The sequence below is a fragment of the Ambystoma mexicanum genome, chromosome 2q (genome assembly GCF_040938575.1).
Source record: "Ambystoma mexicanum isolate Mex_15411 chromosome 2q, UKY_AmexF1_1, whole genome shotgun sequence".
NCBI lineage: Eukaryota > Metazoa > Chordata > Amphibia > Caudata > Ambystomatidae > Ambystoma > Ambystoma mexicanum.
Window position 1 is genome coordinate 450,233,611 of NC_090924.1, and position 14,838 is coordinate 450,248,448.

Consider the following 14,838-nt stretch of genomic DNA (forward strand, 5'->3'; position numbering starts at 1 on the left):
CCTTGTTTTGGCATGGGACTCTGCTGCAACTGGCTTAGTCTGTTCTCTCTGCGGCTTCCCTGGCCTCTGGGTTGCTGGTTCCTTAGCTAGTCAGGGGTGGGTCTGCCAGGGGTTTGGCGGCCTGCTGAGCTACCGTTCTCAGTGTTCCTCTGCGCTTTCCTTGATGGGCAGCTTTCTGGGCGGTTCTCCGGCCTTTCTCACTAGCTTTCGGCTCCTTGTTGGTGACTCGTGGCTGGTTTCCCTGGGGTGTTGGGTGCCTCCATGGTGCTCCTGTGCCTGTCTCTTCATTTCTTCATGGTTCCTTGGGGTGTTGCTTCATTTGCTCCCTTGGGACCTTCTACTTCTTTTAGCTTGGGTATTTCTCATAGTTGAGTACTGGGACGACGAAGAGGGACATGGAGGTAATGCTACGATTACTCCTAGTCCTACTCTTACTCGTTATAGTACTGACGACCCTCCGTGCCCACCCATGGTGTGGACAGTCCCATGATCTGTCTGAGCTTGCTATTAACTGAGGATTGTGGGTGGTATATACCTCCAGAAAAGAAAGAAAAAAGAAATAAAGTGCCTGTATGGGAGTTGGACCATCATAGGTGAGTACTGTGGTGAGGGAGAGTAGGACTACGAGTAATGAAGATCACTGGTAAGTAATCGTAGCAATACCTCACAAGTAAAGTGTTGGCATACAATATGGGAGCAGCTTGCAGTTTGCAAGTTCGAATCCTGCAAGTGTGCCGCCGCAGCTTTTCATCCTCCTGATGTAGATAAATCCAGTACCACTAAATGGTGTACTTTGTTGTTACAGTCCAAAGAAGCAGGAGGAATGCGGCTTAAAGCTCTATATAAGATCACTCTTATTATAAATTATTATTTGAATCTGCACTTCAAATATGGCAGCCAAAAGGCTTTGCCAACCCTTATTTTACTAGTGCCTCTCCTTCGAAAAGAATAAGCCGTTGAAATGGTGCCAGTTATATTTAGTGTTCAGAGAAAATACATAGGTATTGGGTTTCTGCTTGCTAGTCAGACTGCTTTGGCTGTACGTCCGTCCTTAAGAGGCAGGGCACGAATGCTGAACAAGCAGGCGGGCATCCTATATAAGAAAGTGTGATGGATCCCAGGCTTACAGGTTGGTGGTAGGTAATGTAGCTCTAGTGATGTTTGGCTATGCTGTCTCAATGAAATAGGTTATTTACATAAGTAAATACTATACAACTTTTCTATAACTCGTGTAACGTAATTCATGGACGTCCTTTCACTTGGCAAGAATGTATTAGCTTGCTTTCTTGGTTTAAAACATAATGTCGTTTTCTTTGCTAGATAAAAATAACCGTGTTGTTTTAGAACTCCCTTAAATTAGAAATGACAATTTCATTAGGTATTTTTCGGGTAGTGGTATTGGTTACAAACGAAATCAACACAAAATCAAGATAAAAGATAACTTGTCTTTTCCTGTGTTCCTCTTCACAGTGGCCTGGCAAAGGATTGTTTTCTTAACAGCGGCATTGCAAGGTAAGGACTTGTGTTATATGGTAGTTCAGAAATGCCCTCAGCATTATTCATAGATAGCGAATGCGGTGTGCATAAGGAAGGCTTGAAATCAAATGGTGTTTCTGGTATGCAGTCTACGATAGAATGTATTCCTTATGAGCATGTCATATAGTTGTTTTTTTGCCGATTTATTTCTCGAAAAACCCACCGAAAAATATATGGGGGGAGGTAAGCGTATATAAGGAGTGGGGGGGGGGGTAGGGAATAGAGTAAAACGAATAGAATGCGGGGGCGGGGAGGGGGGGTTCGGGGGAAATAAAAAATCCAATGTTCATGGGTTTTTGCGAAGAAAATAAATTCGGCAAACACCCATCGAAAAAACAACAGTCGATGAATGAACGTTGTACTGTTCGGGTTTTTAAAAAACGACTTATCTGCACTGAAGTGTCTGCAATGCACTTCCATTCATGTATGCAGAGATTGCTGGTGTAAGCCAACGATGGGAGTATGTGCATGTCATATAAAAGCAGCATAGCTTGCAGATGTTCAGTGAAGAACTATGTGTGGTGTAAGGACGGTTTAAATAGATTAAATGCCACTACAACGCCAGGCTGGCAAGATTAACACAGTCAAACATTTCTTTTCGGAAACATACATATGTTTACTCAATCCAGACTCTGAATAAAGCATTGTTTAATTTAGTACTTCTAAGAAAACAAAAAATCAAACAATGGAAGTAGATTCTGAAATAAAAAAAATCTTTAAAATTACACTGTGTAACTGATTCGCTGAGAAAGGGCCTCTTTTGGAAGGGAACTCGTGCAAGTTCAGTTGCATGAGAGTACCAAGTGTCCTGGTCACCAGGGGCAACTATTACCACTGATGGCCCTTTAGATAGCACTACACACACGAGATGCGTCATCATCCTCACAAAGCTTCCAATGCCCCGTGAGAGATCGGCTCAAACAGGGGGTCTCTCTCCTGTATAGACGGAGATGGCCGGTTTGCTGCTGTGATCATTCAAGAAAGCTTCCCTCTTATCTGAGCCATTGAAGCATACTTGCGAAATTCGGCGACATTTCGTGAAGGTTTCATGGTTATGCATCATGTCAAAAGCAAACTATAGTGTTGCTAGAATGGCATTTTCCATTAACCCTAAAAAAGCAGCCCTTTGAACTAACATCCAAAATTACGGGGTGACACCAAAGTCCCCTTTTAAATATTTCCAAATATCTCTTCAAATCCTTTTTTTCCTCAAGTGTTTAATGTTCTTATAAAGCCCTAAAGAATCAGGGCCTGATTTATAAAAGTGTTTTTCAGTGGAACTTTCCCATTGAAACATGCCTTTGTTAATCCGGCCCTTAATTCTTAGAGGCTCCAATATCAAAGGAATACAATGACGTTATGTTGCAAAGGAATGGGGAAATACATTAGTGGTGGGTGGAGAGTACAGTAAAGAGTATAAAGTGCACAGAAAGACTAAGGTAATTATTTAACAGAATACAACGTAGGCAATTTAGGGACCCACCCCTCCCCCACCCACCGCCCGTCGAAATCCGTGTAGTCCGCGGGGATACATAGACCAGAAACCCTAGCGTCGCAATAAGGCCTCTGAAACGAAACATGTCCGTTCTTTCTAAAATATGTACACCAGTGTAAGATGTACATATCAATGTAACTTCTGAGGTTAAGAAACATGAAAGCGCCCATGGAGTATATGGCACGGTCGTCAGAAAGAAACTTCCAAAGAGCTTTGTGCAGACAGAGATGAGTCCGTTCTCGCTTCAGAGATCTATCTGGTTGTGACCGATGCAACATGTTCGAACATCACTTAGCCCTTCATCCAGCCTTAATAAGACAATAACAGTAATAATAACAGCGCCTGGGGGCGAGGAGGAAGCATGAATTGCTAGTCTCATGTGTGTTTGGGGTACAGTGTGTTCATCACAACGGAGACAGAAGAAGGTACAAAGGTCAAACATGTTAAATCGTGCGCCGAAACATCCCGGCGCCGAGGTCCCTCCGCCCTATCGGCTGTGTCTAACTGGGCGCGCCGACATGGGCTCTGAGCCGAAACTGACGCGCCAACACATCTGGCACCAGAACAGCCGCACCAAAATGAGAACAGCCCATTTCATTTAATAACACGCGGGTCGCAGCGCCTCCTAGTGGCCATTTCTAGATGTTCAGCTCCGTTTCAAAGCCACGTAGAAGAGTCATTAAACGAAAAGGATAACAGTGCGTGAACAGCGTTCAGCGAACACTAACAGGTGCTTCGTTACATTTGGATTTCTCCAAACGGCGGACCTGCTAGTTGACACACTTGTGTGTAGGCGCGTTACAAATGCCATATCATATCATATCATATGCAGCAAATCCAAAATACATAAACTGAAAGAAAACTAATGTTTTTCTTTCTCTTGGCAACTTATTCCCTGCACTTAATTGCAAAATAGATCTTTTCGCTATAGATATTTCGAAGGAAGTCATTTCGTAATTCTGCACTATAAAAGTGTAACTAACTGCATGGCAGTTGCCTTAATGTGGAGACCTAACATATTCAAGTCACATACAACCTGTCCACAAGGTGGCGAGCTCCGTACATTTATCGAATGTACCACATCTGCATCCACTTGCTACTCGCCATCTACTGGAAATGTGTGTACTTGACTACTGTATTATTTTATAATGTGCGACAAGGCCACACAAACGAGAAGGTTGTGCTATAGTGCATCCAGATGTGTACTTTATAGCCTTTGTACTAATTGTATTAGTCAAAAGGGTGCCACTTCTTAACACATACAGGCCCGTATTCCCATGAGTGTTTTATAATGGCACAATCCCATTGAAAAACGCTCTACGAATCAGGCCCGTAGAAATATGTATTGTCCCGGAACTGAGACTGGAAGCATTTATAGAGCAAACTGTTGAAAGCATGTCAGGAATGTGGTGGAAGGGACAGAGGGTATGGGCCTAATCGAGAAGGAGGGTCACTGTGTGGTCAGGGTGGATCATGTTAGAGAACACTTGGAAGTGGGATTCACGTCGTCCCTCAGGGGCCACACAGAGTTCAGCCGCAGCGGGTGCCCGTGCCTTGCATCTGCCAGGTCAGTTTGCAATCTGTTTAGATCCACGACAAGGAAGTCAACGACTTGTGGGTTCAGTGCACTCCCTTACCCTAAAGGTTGCTCTCATTTCTCAGAAGAAAAAAAAACGTCATCACGTTGGCACACATTGTCGCTCAAGGATGGCAGTCTTGGGGACAGACGTGATAGAACACGCACGGAGTCTGCACTCAATTCGAACCCACGCATCCAACGCGTGACACTCTACCCAAAATAAAAGCAATTTACTTAGCAGAGCTAAAGCAATCCACGGGGTGCCATGAATTCAAACGTATGGTGTGATGGTATAGAGCTGTAACAAAGCATTTTTCCAGAACAGACGTTTCTCTAAATATATGAATCCAACATTCCTTTCCATAGTAAATGCGTTGAGCATTATTACAATTGGAACTAAGTTCAGCCACCCCCCACCACAACCTGCCTTAACTTCCGCACCTGCCTGCATTTTAACAGCCGTTCAGATAACACAGCGAGCTAAACACTCGCCCTTGATACCTGTGCGCAGCCTGGGTCAGGCTCCAATACCGGGCTTTCATGCATGGGCGTAATTTTAGGGGGGAGGGGAGGGCAGGGGTGTTTGTCCCCCCTAACTTTCATGGTCCACCATTATGTCCCCATTCATTTGGCTGGGGCACCTTTTCTTTAGATGTCATGCCCCACCTCCCCCAACATTTTCAGCAAAGTTACTCCACTGCTTTCATGCTTCGTGTCTTCTGCTATTTCAGCGCTTGGAGACCTATGGGTGTGTAGTAGTGCCATATAAGAAATACATTATTATTATTACCCTCTTTCCCACTTCACACTACTGGGGAGCTGCGGGGACAGAGAACATGCCGTATCCGCCTGCCGAGAGGCCAGGCACATGACTTTCATACTGCACTGGCAGGATGACATAGTGGGAGGATACAGCATAGAGAAATGTCGTATGCACTAGTGGCCGTGGCCCCTTATGGGAGCCACACACAACAAAACTACATCTTTCTTTCCGCAACCAAAAACGACCTCGATTGTGTTAAAATAGCACTGCAAGATGTTAACAATGGTCCTCAATACAAATCAAGGGATGCCTTTGCCTAGCTTAAAATGAAACATCACAATAAATATGCAAAAAAACTTCCAAAGACACGAACATGACATGTCTGTGCGAGGAAGCTGCTTGTGAATTTGTAAATCTTAAATAATATGAGGCATGTCTGCACCACATTCCAGTTCATCTAGTCACAATTAGGAAGGAAGGGAATCAGTGCCTGCACAGTTGATGGGCGGGTCAGAAAAGACGGATTTATAACAGCATCAAGGGGAAAAAGCGGATTAGTCAAATGGTAAAATCCTTCCACACGTTGAGCAGTAGTTTCTCAAATGTTCTCAGACATATTTCTACATTTTATTTACAAGCATGGTTACATTTGATAGAGTTTCGTCATTGTTGGTTTCCTTGCTCGGGCAGGGCAAATGTCCCAATGATCCTTCAAGTTAGACGGTCCACAGTATCTAGAGCGTGGAGAGAGAACGCGGCTGCGTTGGGTGTAATAGATAATTTCTTTGAGGAAGGGGAAAGGCTGCCCCTGTTCATATTACATTCATCGTGCACCCCTACAAGGCAATTCTGAAGCATTATTAGCAATTGGTCAATAACTGTACTGTTAAAAAATGGACTTCATTTTAATACCATTTTGCACTGGGTCCAATTTGAACCACGTGCAAACGCCAGTGCAAAATTGCACTGCACCAGTAATCAATCCAAAGACATATTGAACTCAATGTGTGATTGTTACTTCTCTTGACATCACTTCCCATGCCATATGCTCTTGAGTGCCCCAGTTATTTTTTCAACACATGTGCCCTGGAAAGGGTATGAGTGCACCCTAGTCGCTGATATGCTGCCTTTGCACTAATGTCCTGCTTAAGGGGCACAGAGAAAGCATTTACGGTTTTAGTAAATTTACCGTTAGCGCAGGGGTCTGCAATCTCGGCCTTTTCGTGTGATTTGGCCCATGATCGCTTACCACTGACTATGCTGGCTAGGGCCATAGTCCAAAACATCTGGAAAGCTAGAAGTTGCAGAACCCTGCCCTGGCCTATGTGCTTTAGCAGTTATGCAAGCCACTGCCTCCTAGCATGCAAGCTCTGACAAGTTCTGTAATTTAACTCCTAAGCAAGTGCACATCTGCAGTAACATCACTGACACTTTTCTAACATAAGAACTTTAAGATGCTCATTAAGGCTTGATATAAGCAGCTCTGAGTGGAAAATTACGCTTTCTTAAAGGATGAAAGCTCGCTGATTTATTCTGGTGTATTGATCATTGGGAATGGCACTGCCAGATTTAATTAATACAAGAGTCATGTATGCAATGCAAAGAACATTTGTTTTGGGAATACAACACGCCTCATTTTTCCTATCTCCGCAGTAACACTCTGCAGTCATGGGGGACTCAGAAATGGCGGTGTTTGGGGAGGCTGCGCAATACCTGCGTAAGACTGACAAGGAACGTCTGGAAGCCCAGAACAAGCCCTTTGATGCCAAGAACACCTGCTACGTAGATGACGAAAAAGAGCTCTACGTCAAAGGAACCATCACTGCCCGAGAGGGTGGCAAAGTCACTGTGAAGACCGACGATGGAAGGGTAATAAGCAAATCTGCGTGAGCAACAACAAAAACAAGTGTATATAACTGGCCGTGTAACGTTTTCCGTGTTTGTTTGTTTCTTTTCAGACTGTGACTGTCAAAGACACTCAGGTCTACCCTCAGAATCCTCCCAAGTACGACAAGATTGAAGACATGGTCATAATGACCCATCTGAATGAGCCCTCTGTGCTGTATAACCTCGCTGAGCGATACGCGGCCTGGATGATCTACGTAAGTATTGCAGGCCTTGTATCACATGGCCGCTTGCTCCAGAAAACTGAGAGAGACCACAGAGTCATGACTGGCCTTAGCGGCGGCAGTGCCCTGGGCAGCAAAACAAACATTTGGTGCCAACACCTCCCCCGTGAGCCCCTGGTCATGTGAGGGGGGGCACATTTTTCAATTGGCGCCCGAAAGTACTGATGCGAAAGTATCAGAGCCCTGTTGTTTTTAAATGTGCCCGGGTCCCGAGAGCAGGTTACATTTAATTTCAATAGGGCACCTGCCGCGCCTTCTCCCGCCACGCCATCTCGGGGGAGACCATGAAAGACTCCCCTGAGCTGGTGTAGCCGTGGGGTTAATGGCACTGCAGGCGCTTGTGCAGAGTTGCATAATGGCGGATGCAAAACAATAGCACAGTGCTTACTGATCTCTGCTGATCTACTGGCGTTCATATGAAGGTTTGTTGCATACAATGTGTTGGGAAGAAACAGAAGACTAACTACAACATGCATCTGTAAACTTTACTTATAATGTCTTCCCAAAAGTTCGGGGACAGAAATATATGCAACACATCTAGTTAAATAGATGTGGAACTTCACACAAGTACTGCAAACAAATTCCAATGTTAATATCAAATAAAAAAAATGATGAAGTACACCCAGAAAATGACCCAGCTTTAGGCACCTGAATAACACGGGCTATAGCACTTTCTGAAGTCATGTGTTTAAGATCAGGGAGCAGAAGAGGGACCATCACACGTCCTAGGAAACGTTTTCTGTCCTTTGATAACAATAGCAGTTCAAAGTCACTACTGCAACAATGATTCCTAATTAACCTCTTTAATTGCAGACCTACTCTGGCCTCTTCTGTGCCACTGTAAACCCCTACAAGTGGTTGCCAGTGTACAACCCTGAGGTGGTCAATGCCTACAGAGGCAAGAAGCGTCAGGAAGCCCCACCTCACATCTTCTCCATCTCTGATAATGCCTATCAGTTCATGTTGACAGGTAACATTTCTCTTTGGTGGCTACATAATTATTTTCAAAAGCACATACAGAAACAACATTTTTGAAGCAAATCCTATTCCTAACAAAAAATCTTCTCTCATCAGATCGTGAAAACCAGTCTGTTCTGATTACGTGAGTATAATCTTGTCAATAGGAAGTGATTGTGCGTGTATTGTGCTTAGGGTTGAGTTGGGTTTGTGCTACAGTTTTTAAGTGTCCTCTCTATACCATTAGTGGAGAATCTGGTGCCGGAAAGACTGTGAACACCAAGCGTGTCATCCAGTACTTTGCAACAATTGCAGTGGCTGGTGATAAGAAAAAGGAGGCCCCAGCCATGTCCAACAAGCTGCAGGTTTGTACACTCTTAAGAATATTTTTAATATATTCTGCTCATTAGCAATTGTGTAATCAACTAATGAGATTGCATGCAACATTGCTTCTCTAGGGAACTCTGGAGGATCAAATCATCCAGGCTAACCCGCTGCTGGAAGCCTTCGGTAATGCCAAGACCGTGAGGAATGACAACTCCTCTCGTTTTGTAAGTCTTTCGCACTTCTTCACTGACACGCATTCATAGCCTGTTTACAGAAACCCGAAGTCACTGAAACCTTTTTGTTAACCTCTAGGGTAAATTTATCAGAATCCATTTTGGAACCACAGGAAAACTGGCTTCCGCAGATATTGAAACATGTAAGATACCCTTGATTGCCTTGCAAGGTGTATATCAGAGATGCTTGTAACTGTATGTTCATTAAAAAATGTAATGTTAACTTCCTATTACAGACCTGCTGGAAAAATCCAGAGTAACATTCCAGCTCTCAGCAGAGAGGAGCTACCACATCTTCTATCAAATCATGACAAACAAAAAGCCAGAGCTTGTTGGTAAGTCCCTTAAGTATGTATTATGTCCACATTTTAGCCCAGTGTAAAAGAACTACATGATACAAGCGACAGGTGCACAATATAAAGAATGTGGCATTCATAGTCTTCTTCCGTCAGTTAGAGCAGCACATGCACATTTGCTGACGTGCTGGCATTACTATTGATATCCGAGCGATGCATGGTCAAAATGCATACATTTGTGGCATCGAAAATGCGTTACTCCAAGTTCTAGCGTTTTATTGATGACATAAAAAAAAGTAAAGACCGGATGCCATATGCCTACAGCCTACAGGTTAGAGCATCTAAACTCTGGGGCCAGCTGATTTATGTAGACATTTTTATTGTTTATTCAATGCGGTTCTAATTACACATTTGCACTGCAAGAGGTACATTCACAATAATATGACTCAACTTTCCCTTTGCACCAGCACAGCTGGAAATGTGCTCAAAGTCTACAAATAAGTGTGTAATTCACAGAAAGCACGCGTGTAGTATGTGGCAGAAGATGCACACTGCAAAGATGCCAATAGGGCCATGAGTTGTGGGTGATCTGTACTAAGGCTACTAATTCACAGAAAGATTAAGAACAATATTTTCATAGCAGTGTCTCGATTTAAGTTTTTAGGTTTAGGATGGACGTTTTTCACTGAAAAGATAATAAACAGAGCCTCCCAATCACTTGTTTTACAGATTGGACAACATCAGGCAAAATGATCATAGCTACTGTATAGTACACTCCACTACACTGGTGGTCCCTCAGTCACAATGGGCGAGTCCTCGGTGTGAATAATGTAGTTGCCAAGGGTGGGATTCGTAGATCTGAGCACGCTTTCCGCGAATGAGCTGCAACGTTTTATTCAGTGGAGTGACTCGGGCCCAGTACCCCCTGTACATTGCAGGCCTATCAGACCAATTCCTTTGGCACATAACACAGGCGAGGGAGGGCTCAAGTGTAACGTCTGAATGTATATACATTGTTGAATGACACTCAGTGCTTAAATTCAAAAGTGTTTCCTTTATTGCAGGGCTGCTAATAGAGCACTCTCAAACCAGCAGTTGACAGAGTCAGCATCAGAACTGAAGAAAACGCTTGCACTGAAGGCGGTCCCTGTCATTGTGCTAGCATAGTAAAGTAGCTGTGGAGGGCCTGGCCTTCTTGCCAATATTTTGCTACTGTGCCACCCTAGGCTCCTGGCCCTTAAAGCAATCCCTGCAAGTGTTTCAAAGAGTATTTGTCAAGGGGCGGATAGAGCCCGACAATGCGACTGAAAGTGAAGCAGGCCGTGATCTCATGGACCACACAAGGCTGTGTTTGACATCATATCCGTAGGGCCAGAGAAAACCCCAGGGCAGAAGAGAACGTAATGTTAGGGTTACACAGGCAGCGTATAGGGACTGGAGGCCATGTCATGCTGTTCTCTTTTGGTGCAAAGACACTGCAGCCTGCAGGGGGAGAGGGGCAGGGGAAATGCTCGGGGCATTTGTCAATATGTTCCGATGAATGTACGCCTGTCATGTCTAGTGTAGGGGGAAACATAGACAAGCGATGACTGAGGATGATCAAATAGGACAGGTGTTTGTGGTTTGAGCTGGTGCAGCCAATGACACTCAGCTGCAGTCACCCTATGCTCAGAGTCTAGCCTTGTGTGCCAGATAAAGCCATGGTATAAGCAGGTGCAACTCATATGCCAAGTACAGCGTTGCATGTCAGGTACAGAATCTCATGTTTATTAGGTTTATTTACTTGTATAGCACATACCACAAAGTAAATTGGGAGGCCTGGGGAGGGAAAAGTCATGTGAAGATATACAAGTCTCAGTGGCAAGTTCCTCAATCATGCTTGAATAGTCGGTTCTTTAGGGGGTTCCAGAACTATAGCAGGGAAGTGACAGCTGGGATTGTAGTTCCATAACTCAGTGGGCGCCACGGAGAACCTTCCCTCCCCTCAGCTATTGCATCTAGAGATGGAAACTTTAGAAGTAGTTGATCTCTCCACACACTCCCATGCCTTGACCGTTTGTCTCATATCAGATTTGCCCCACCCAGTGAAAATTCTGCCACCAGACTGCGCATCTCGGAATCTAGTCTCAGGACCAGTATACACTCCACCTCATTACAGCTATCCCAAAAAAGCTAAAGCTCCCTGAATGCACCTGCACCAGACTACTTATCCCTGAATGCACCGCAGCCCACTTACTAAAAAGGCCTTCACAAGACTATCCGTCCCATGTAGTGGAATAGTGCAGTACATTGTGGGAGATATCGCTTTTGAAGGATGGTATCTCGAATCGCTTTCTAAGGACAGTCCCAAAATGCATATTTCGGCTCCAAAGCATTCAATGCTGCAGCACTGATCACTGAGGTGACTACACGTTGAAAGTGCACAATCCCAATTCCATGACATCTATTGGACCTGTGCAGTGCATTGTGGGGGTTGCAGTGAGTGGGGTTTGGAGTGATGAAACATACATGCTATGCTTCCAAGTCTTGGAGTAGACCAGTACCATTCATCGTAGGAGATGTAGTCTTATTATCATGAGTATGCCAAATAACAATTGATTAAGGCTTCTTGCAACACATTACCTTCACTTTCAAGCCTTGCAGCATCAAACTATTCCACCATCTTAAAGCCATATGCACCGATCCTACTCCAGAAGTCACAGTGACTCACTCAGCAGACCTTTTCCTCATGACAAAATGCCCCAGAATGCCACTGATTTAAAGGGTAGGGTGGTGAACCACAGACAAATGAGTAACGTCAACGGCCCTTTCAGTCCTACCGATGAATCCACCCATTCAGTCTTCCATCTTCCATTGATTAAGGACAATAGGGTGAGCTTAGGGGGAGGGATGTCACGGCTGCCAAATAGCTGATTTATCCAGAGACAATAGGACTAAGTTGCCAGCTACAGGACAGGAGAATGACTGGTTTCCCTCCATAGCTTTCATCCTTGTCATAGGGACTCTTTCATAGTAGGAGACACAGCAAACAACCAATTACATTTCTTAAATGTATTTTTCTATTCTAATCAAATAGCTCTGGTTGACTGCAGCCAGGCCTAAATAAAAAAAGAAATGGTGCAAAATGTTTGCTCCAGCTTTAGTGCTTTCTAATGTAAAAAACTAAAACAATTATACAAACGACAATTTTTTGCATGATGCAAGCTTTTACACTGAGGTGGGCTTAATCGTAATGTATCTTGTATAATATGAAATTATAAGGCAACATACATGTATATAAAAATAAACTCAATGAACTGTTCCACAGAAATGCTTCTCATTACCACCAACCCATATGACTTCCCATCCATCAGCCAGGGAGAGATTGTGGTGAAGAGTATCGATGACGTAGAGGAGCTGCTGGCTACTGATGTAAGCTATATGCTAATGTTCAAACGTCTTTATAACGAAAAGGAACTTTCAATTTAGCTAAAGTAACATGCAATTAATTCCACCTCTTGTTTTACAGGGTGCTATTGACATCCTAGGGTTCAATGCAGATGAGAAGATCGGAATCTACAAGATGACCGGAGCAGTGATGCACCATGGAAACATGAAATTCAAGCAGAAACAGCGTGAGGAGCAGGCCGAGCCTGATGGCACAGACGGTGAGGCTCTGAATGCGGTCTTATTACTGCATAGGAAGTGATGCATGTAATACTTTATATTTGGATAGTGCAGATATCCAAGTGCAGATAGGTGAGCTACTGTACTACTTGAGCAAGAGGAGCAATTCATTCTACTCTTCAAAAAAAGAGCTCTGTTTCATAAAGAAGCAAAAATAGCCTGTGTCCACCCCACGTTTATAAATGAATGATTATTCAAAACATAGGATAGTTTTGATTTAAATTTCAAGTTTTGCAAGATACCACACAAAGCCAATAGCGTTACCGCAACTCGGTCCAGTGCAATTTGCACCGGATCACGAGTTGTGGTGGCGCTGGTAGTCCCATTTTGTTAGAATCCAAAGGACTCTATGGGGCTTTTTGGTGCTATTACCACCGGCAGTAATAGCGCAGGCGCTAATAGGGCCGAAAATGGCTTACCACCGGCGCATTCACCTTCACCTCAGAGTCAAATTAATTCATGGGAAAAGGCAATGCAGAGATGAGCAGCAGGATCTGGCTGGACTCTAAGATCCAAACACGAGCTGAGCCGGCTAGAGATTGCTACCTGCCATTCTGCTTTCCTGCAATAAAAGACCCATGTCAGGTGCCCTGCATGACTACCTCCCACAACAAAAAAAACATAATTGGTGGACCACTAATGACAAATGCAACACAGTGAGATCTAAACTATTCACCCAGGGCCACACAGATTAGATGAGAGGTGAGGCCGAGATTTGAGCCCTCTCTGCAATATGTAGATTTGACCATATATCTTCTCACCGCTAGCTCTTTCAAACCTGTGTTAAAGTTTGGTTTTAAATAGCTAAAATATTACTGTTTTATAGAGATAACTTGAAAAGTAGACATATCATATTAGAAAACAACTTGACAAATGTATAATTCTTTATGTTAAGCTAAAAGATTATAATTGTAGCTTTGTTTTCACCATCCTGAACAAAGGGATAAAAGTACCAGAATGCAAAGAGGTCAACGTAAAAATCTCCTCTGGGATTTGCAACTGTACCTTTTAAGGCTTAAAAACACAGGAAAAACAAAAAAAAACGAAATAAAACTGCGTTACAAGGTCACCTGCTTGCAGCTTATTGTTCTGCAGTATGTTAAGAAATTGTAAATAAAAGCATTAAATTAACACAGAAATTAGGAATTAATCCATGAACCTGGTAATAATTTCTTTAACACCTCCTTTCCACTTTCAGTTGCTGACAAAATTGCTTATCTGATGGGTCTGAACTCAGCTGATTTGATTAAAGCACTGTGCTACCCACGAGTGAAGGTCGGCAATGAGTTTGTTACCAAAGGACAAACTGTCCAGCAGGTATATATTCCAAAATGACGAGGGGCTTAGCAACAAATAACCTCACAAGCAAGTAAATAGTACTTTTCCCTGACAATTGTGATCTTTCTTTCTACCAGGTCTATAACTCCATTGGTGCCCTCTCCAAGTCTATTTATGAGAAGCTCTTCTTGTGGATGGTGATTCGTATCAATCAACAGCTGGACACCAAACAAGCCCGACAGTACTACATTGGTGTCCTGGATATTGCCGGCTTTGAGATCTTTGATGTAAGTTTATGTTTCTCACAAGGAACTATAGCTCAATGGTGGCATTTAAGAAGAAACACACATAACAAAACATCTGTGTTTAGTTTAACAGCTTGGAGCAGCTATGCATCAACTTCACCAATGAGAAACTGCAACAGTTCTTCAACCACCACATGTTCGTCCTAGAACAAGAGGAATACAAGAAGGAAGGCATTGACTGGGAGTTCATTGACTTCGGCATGGACCTGGCTCAATGCATTGAGCTTATTGAGAAGGTGGGTCACTATCTAGAGAGCAGGTAGTGGGGTATATA

The 14,838-nt window shown here is 43.6% G+C and overlaps 1 protein-coding gene across 1 annotated transcript in view; it reads left to right on the top strand.

The window, feature by feature from the left end:
* LOC138568759 (uncharacterized) overlaps positions 1 to 14,838 on the top strand; it is a 149,438-nt gene that overhangs the window by 117,485 nt on the left and 17,115 nt on the right. Inside the window, exons 41-53 of the mRNA XM_069646542.1 lie at positions 7,031 to 7,242; positions 7,332 to 7,475; positions 8,316 to 8,472; positions 8,577 to 8,604; positions 8,707 to 8,824; positions 8,918 to 9,010; positions 9,099 to 9,162; positions 9,256 to 9,354; positions 12,623 to 12,726; positions 12,824 to 12,962; positions 14,180 to 14,298; positions 14,397 to 14,546; positions 14,630 to 14,800. Coding sequence (XP_069502643.1) covers positions 7,031 to 7,242; positions 7,332 to 7,475; positions 8,316 to 8,472; positions 8,577 to 8,604; positions 8,707 to 8,824; positions 8,918 to 9,010; positions 9,099 to 9,162; positions 9,256 to 9,354; positions 12,623 to 12,726; positions 12,824 to 12,962; positions 14,180 to 14,298; positions 14,397 to 14,546; positions 14,630 to 14,800 — 1,598 coding nt within the window. The remainder of the gene's footprint in view (positions 1 to 7,030; positions 7,243 to 7,331; positions 7,476 to 8,315; positions 8,473 to 8,576; positions 8,605 to 8,706; positions 8,825 to 8,917; positions 9,011 to 9,098; positions 9,163 to 9,255; positions 9,355 to 12,622; positions 12,727 to 12,823; positions 12,963 to 14,179; positions 14,299 to 14,396; positions 14,547 to 14,629; positions 14,801 to 14,838) is intronic.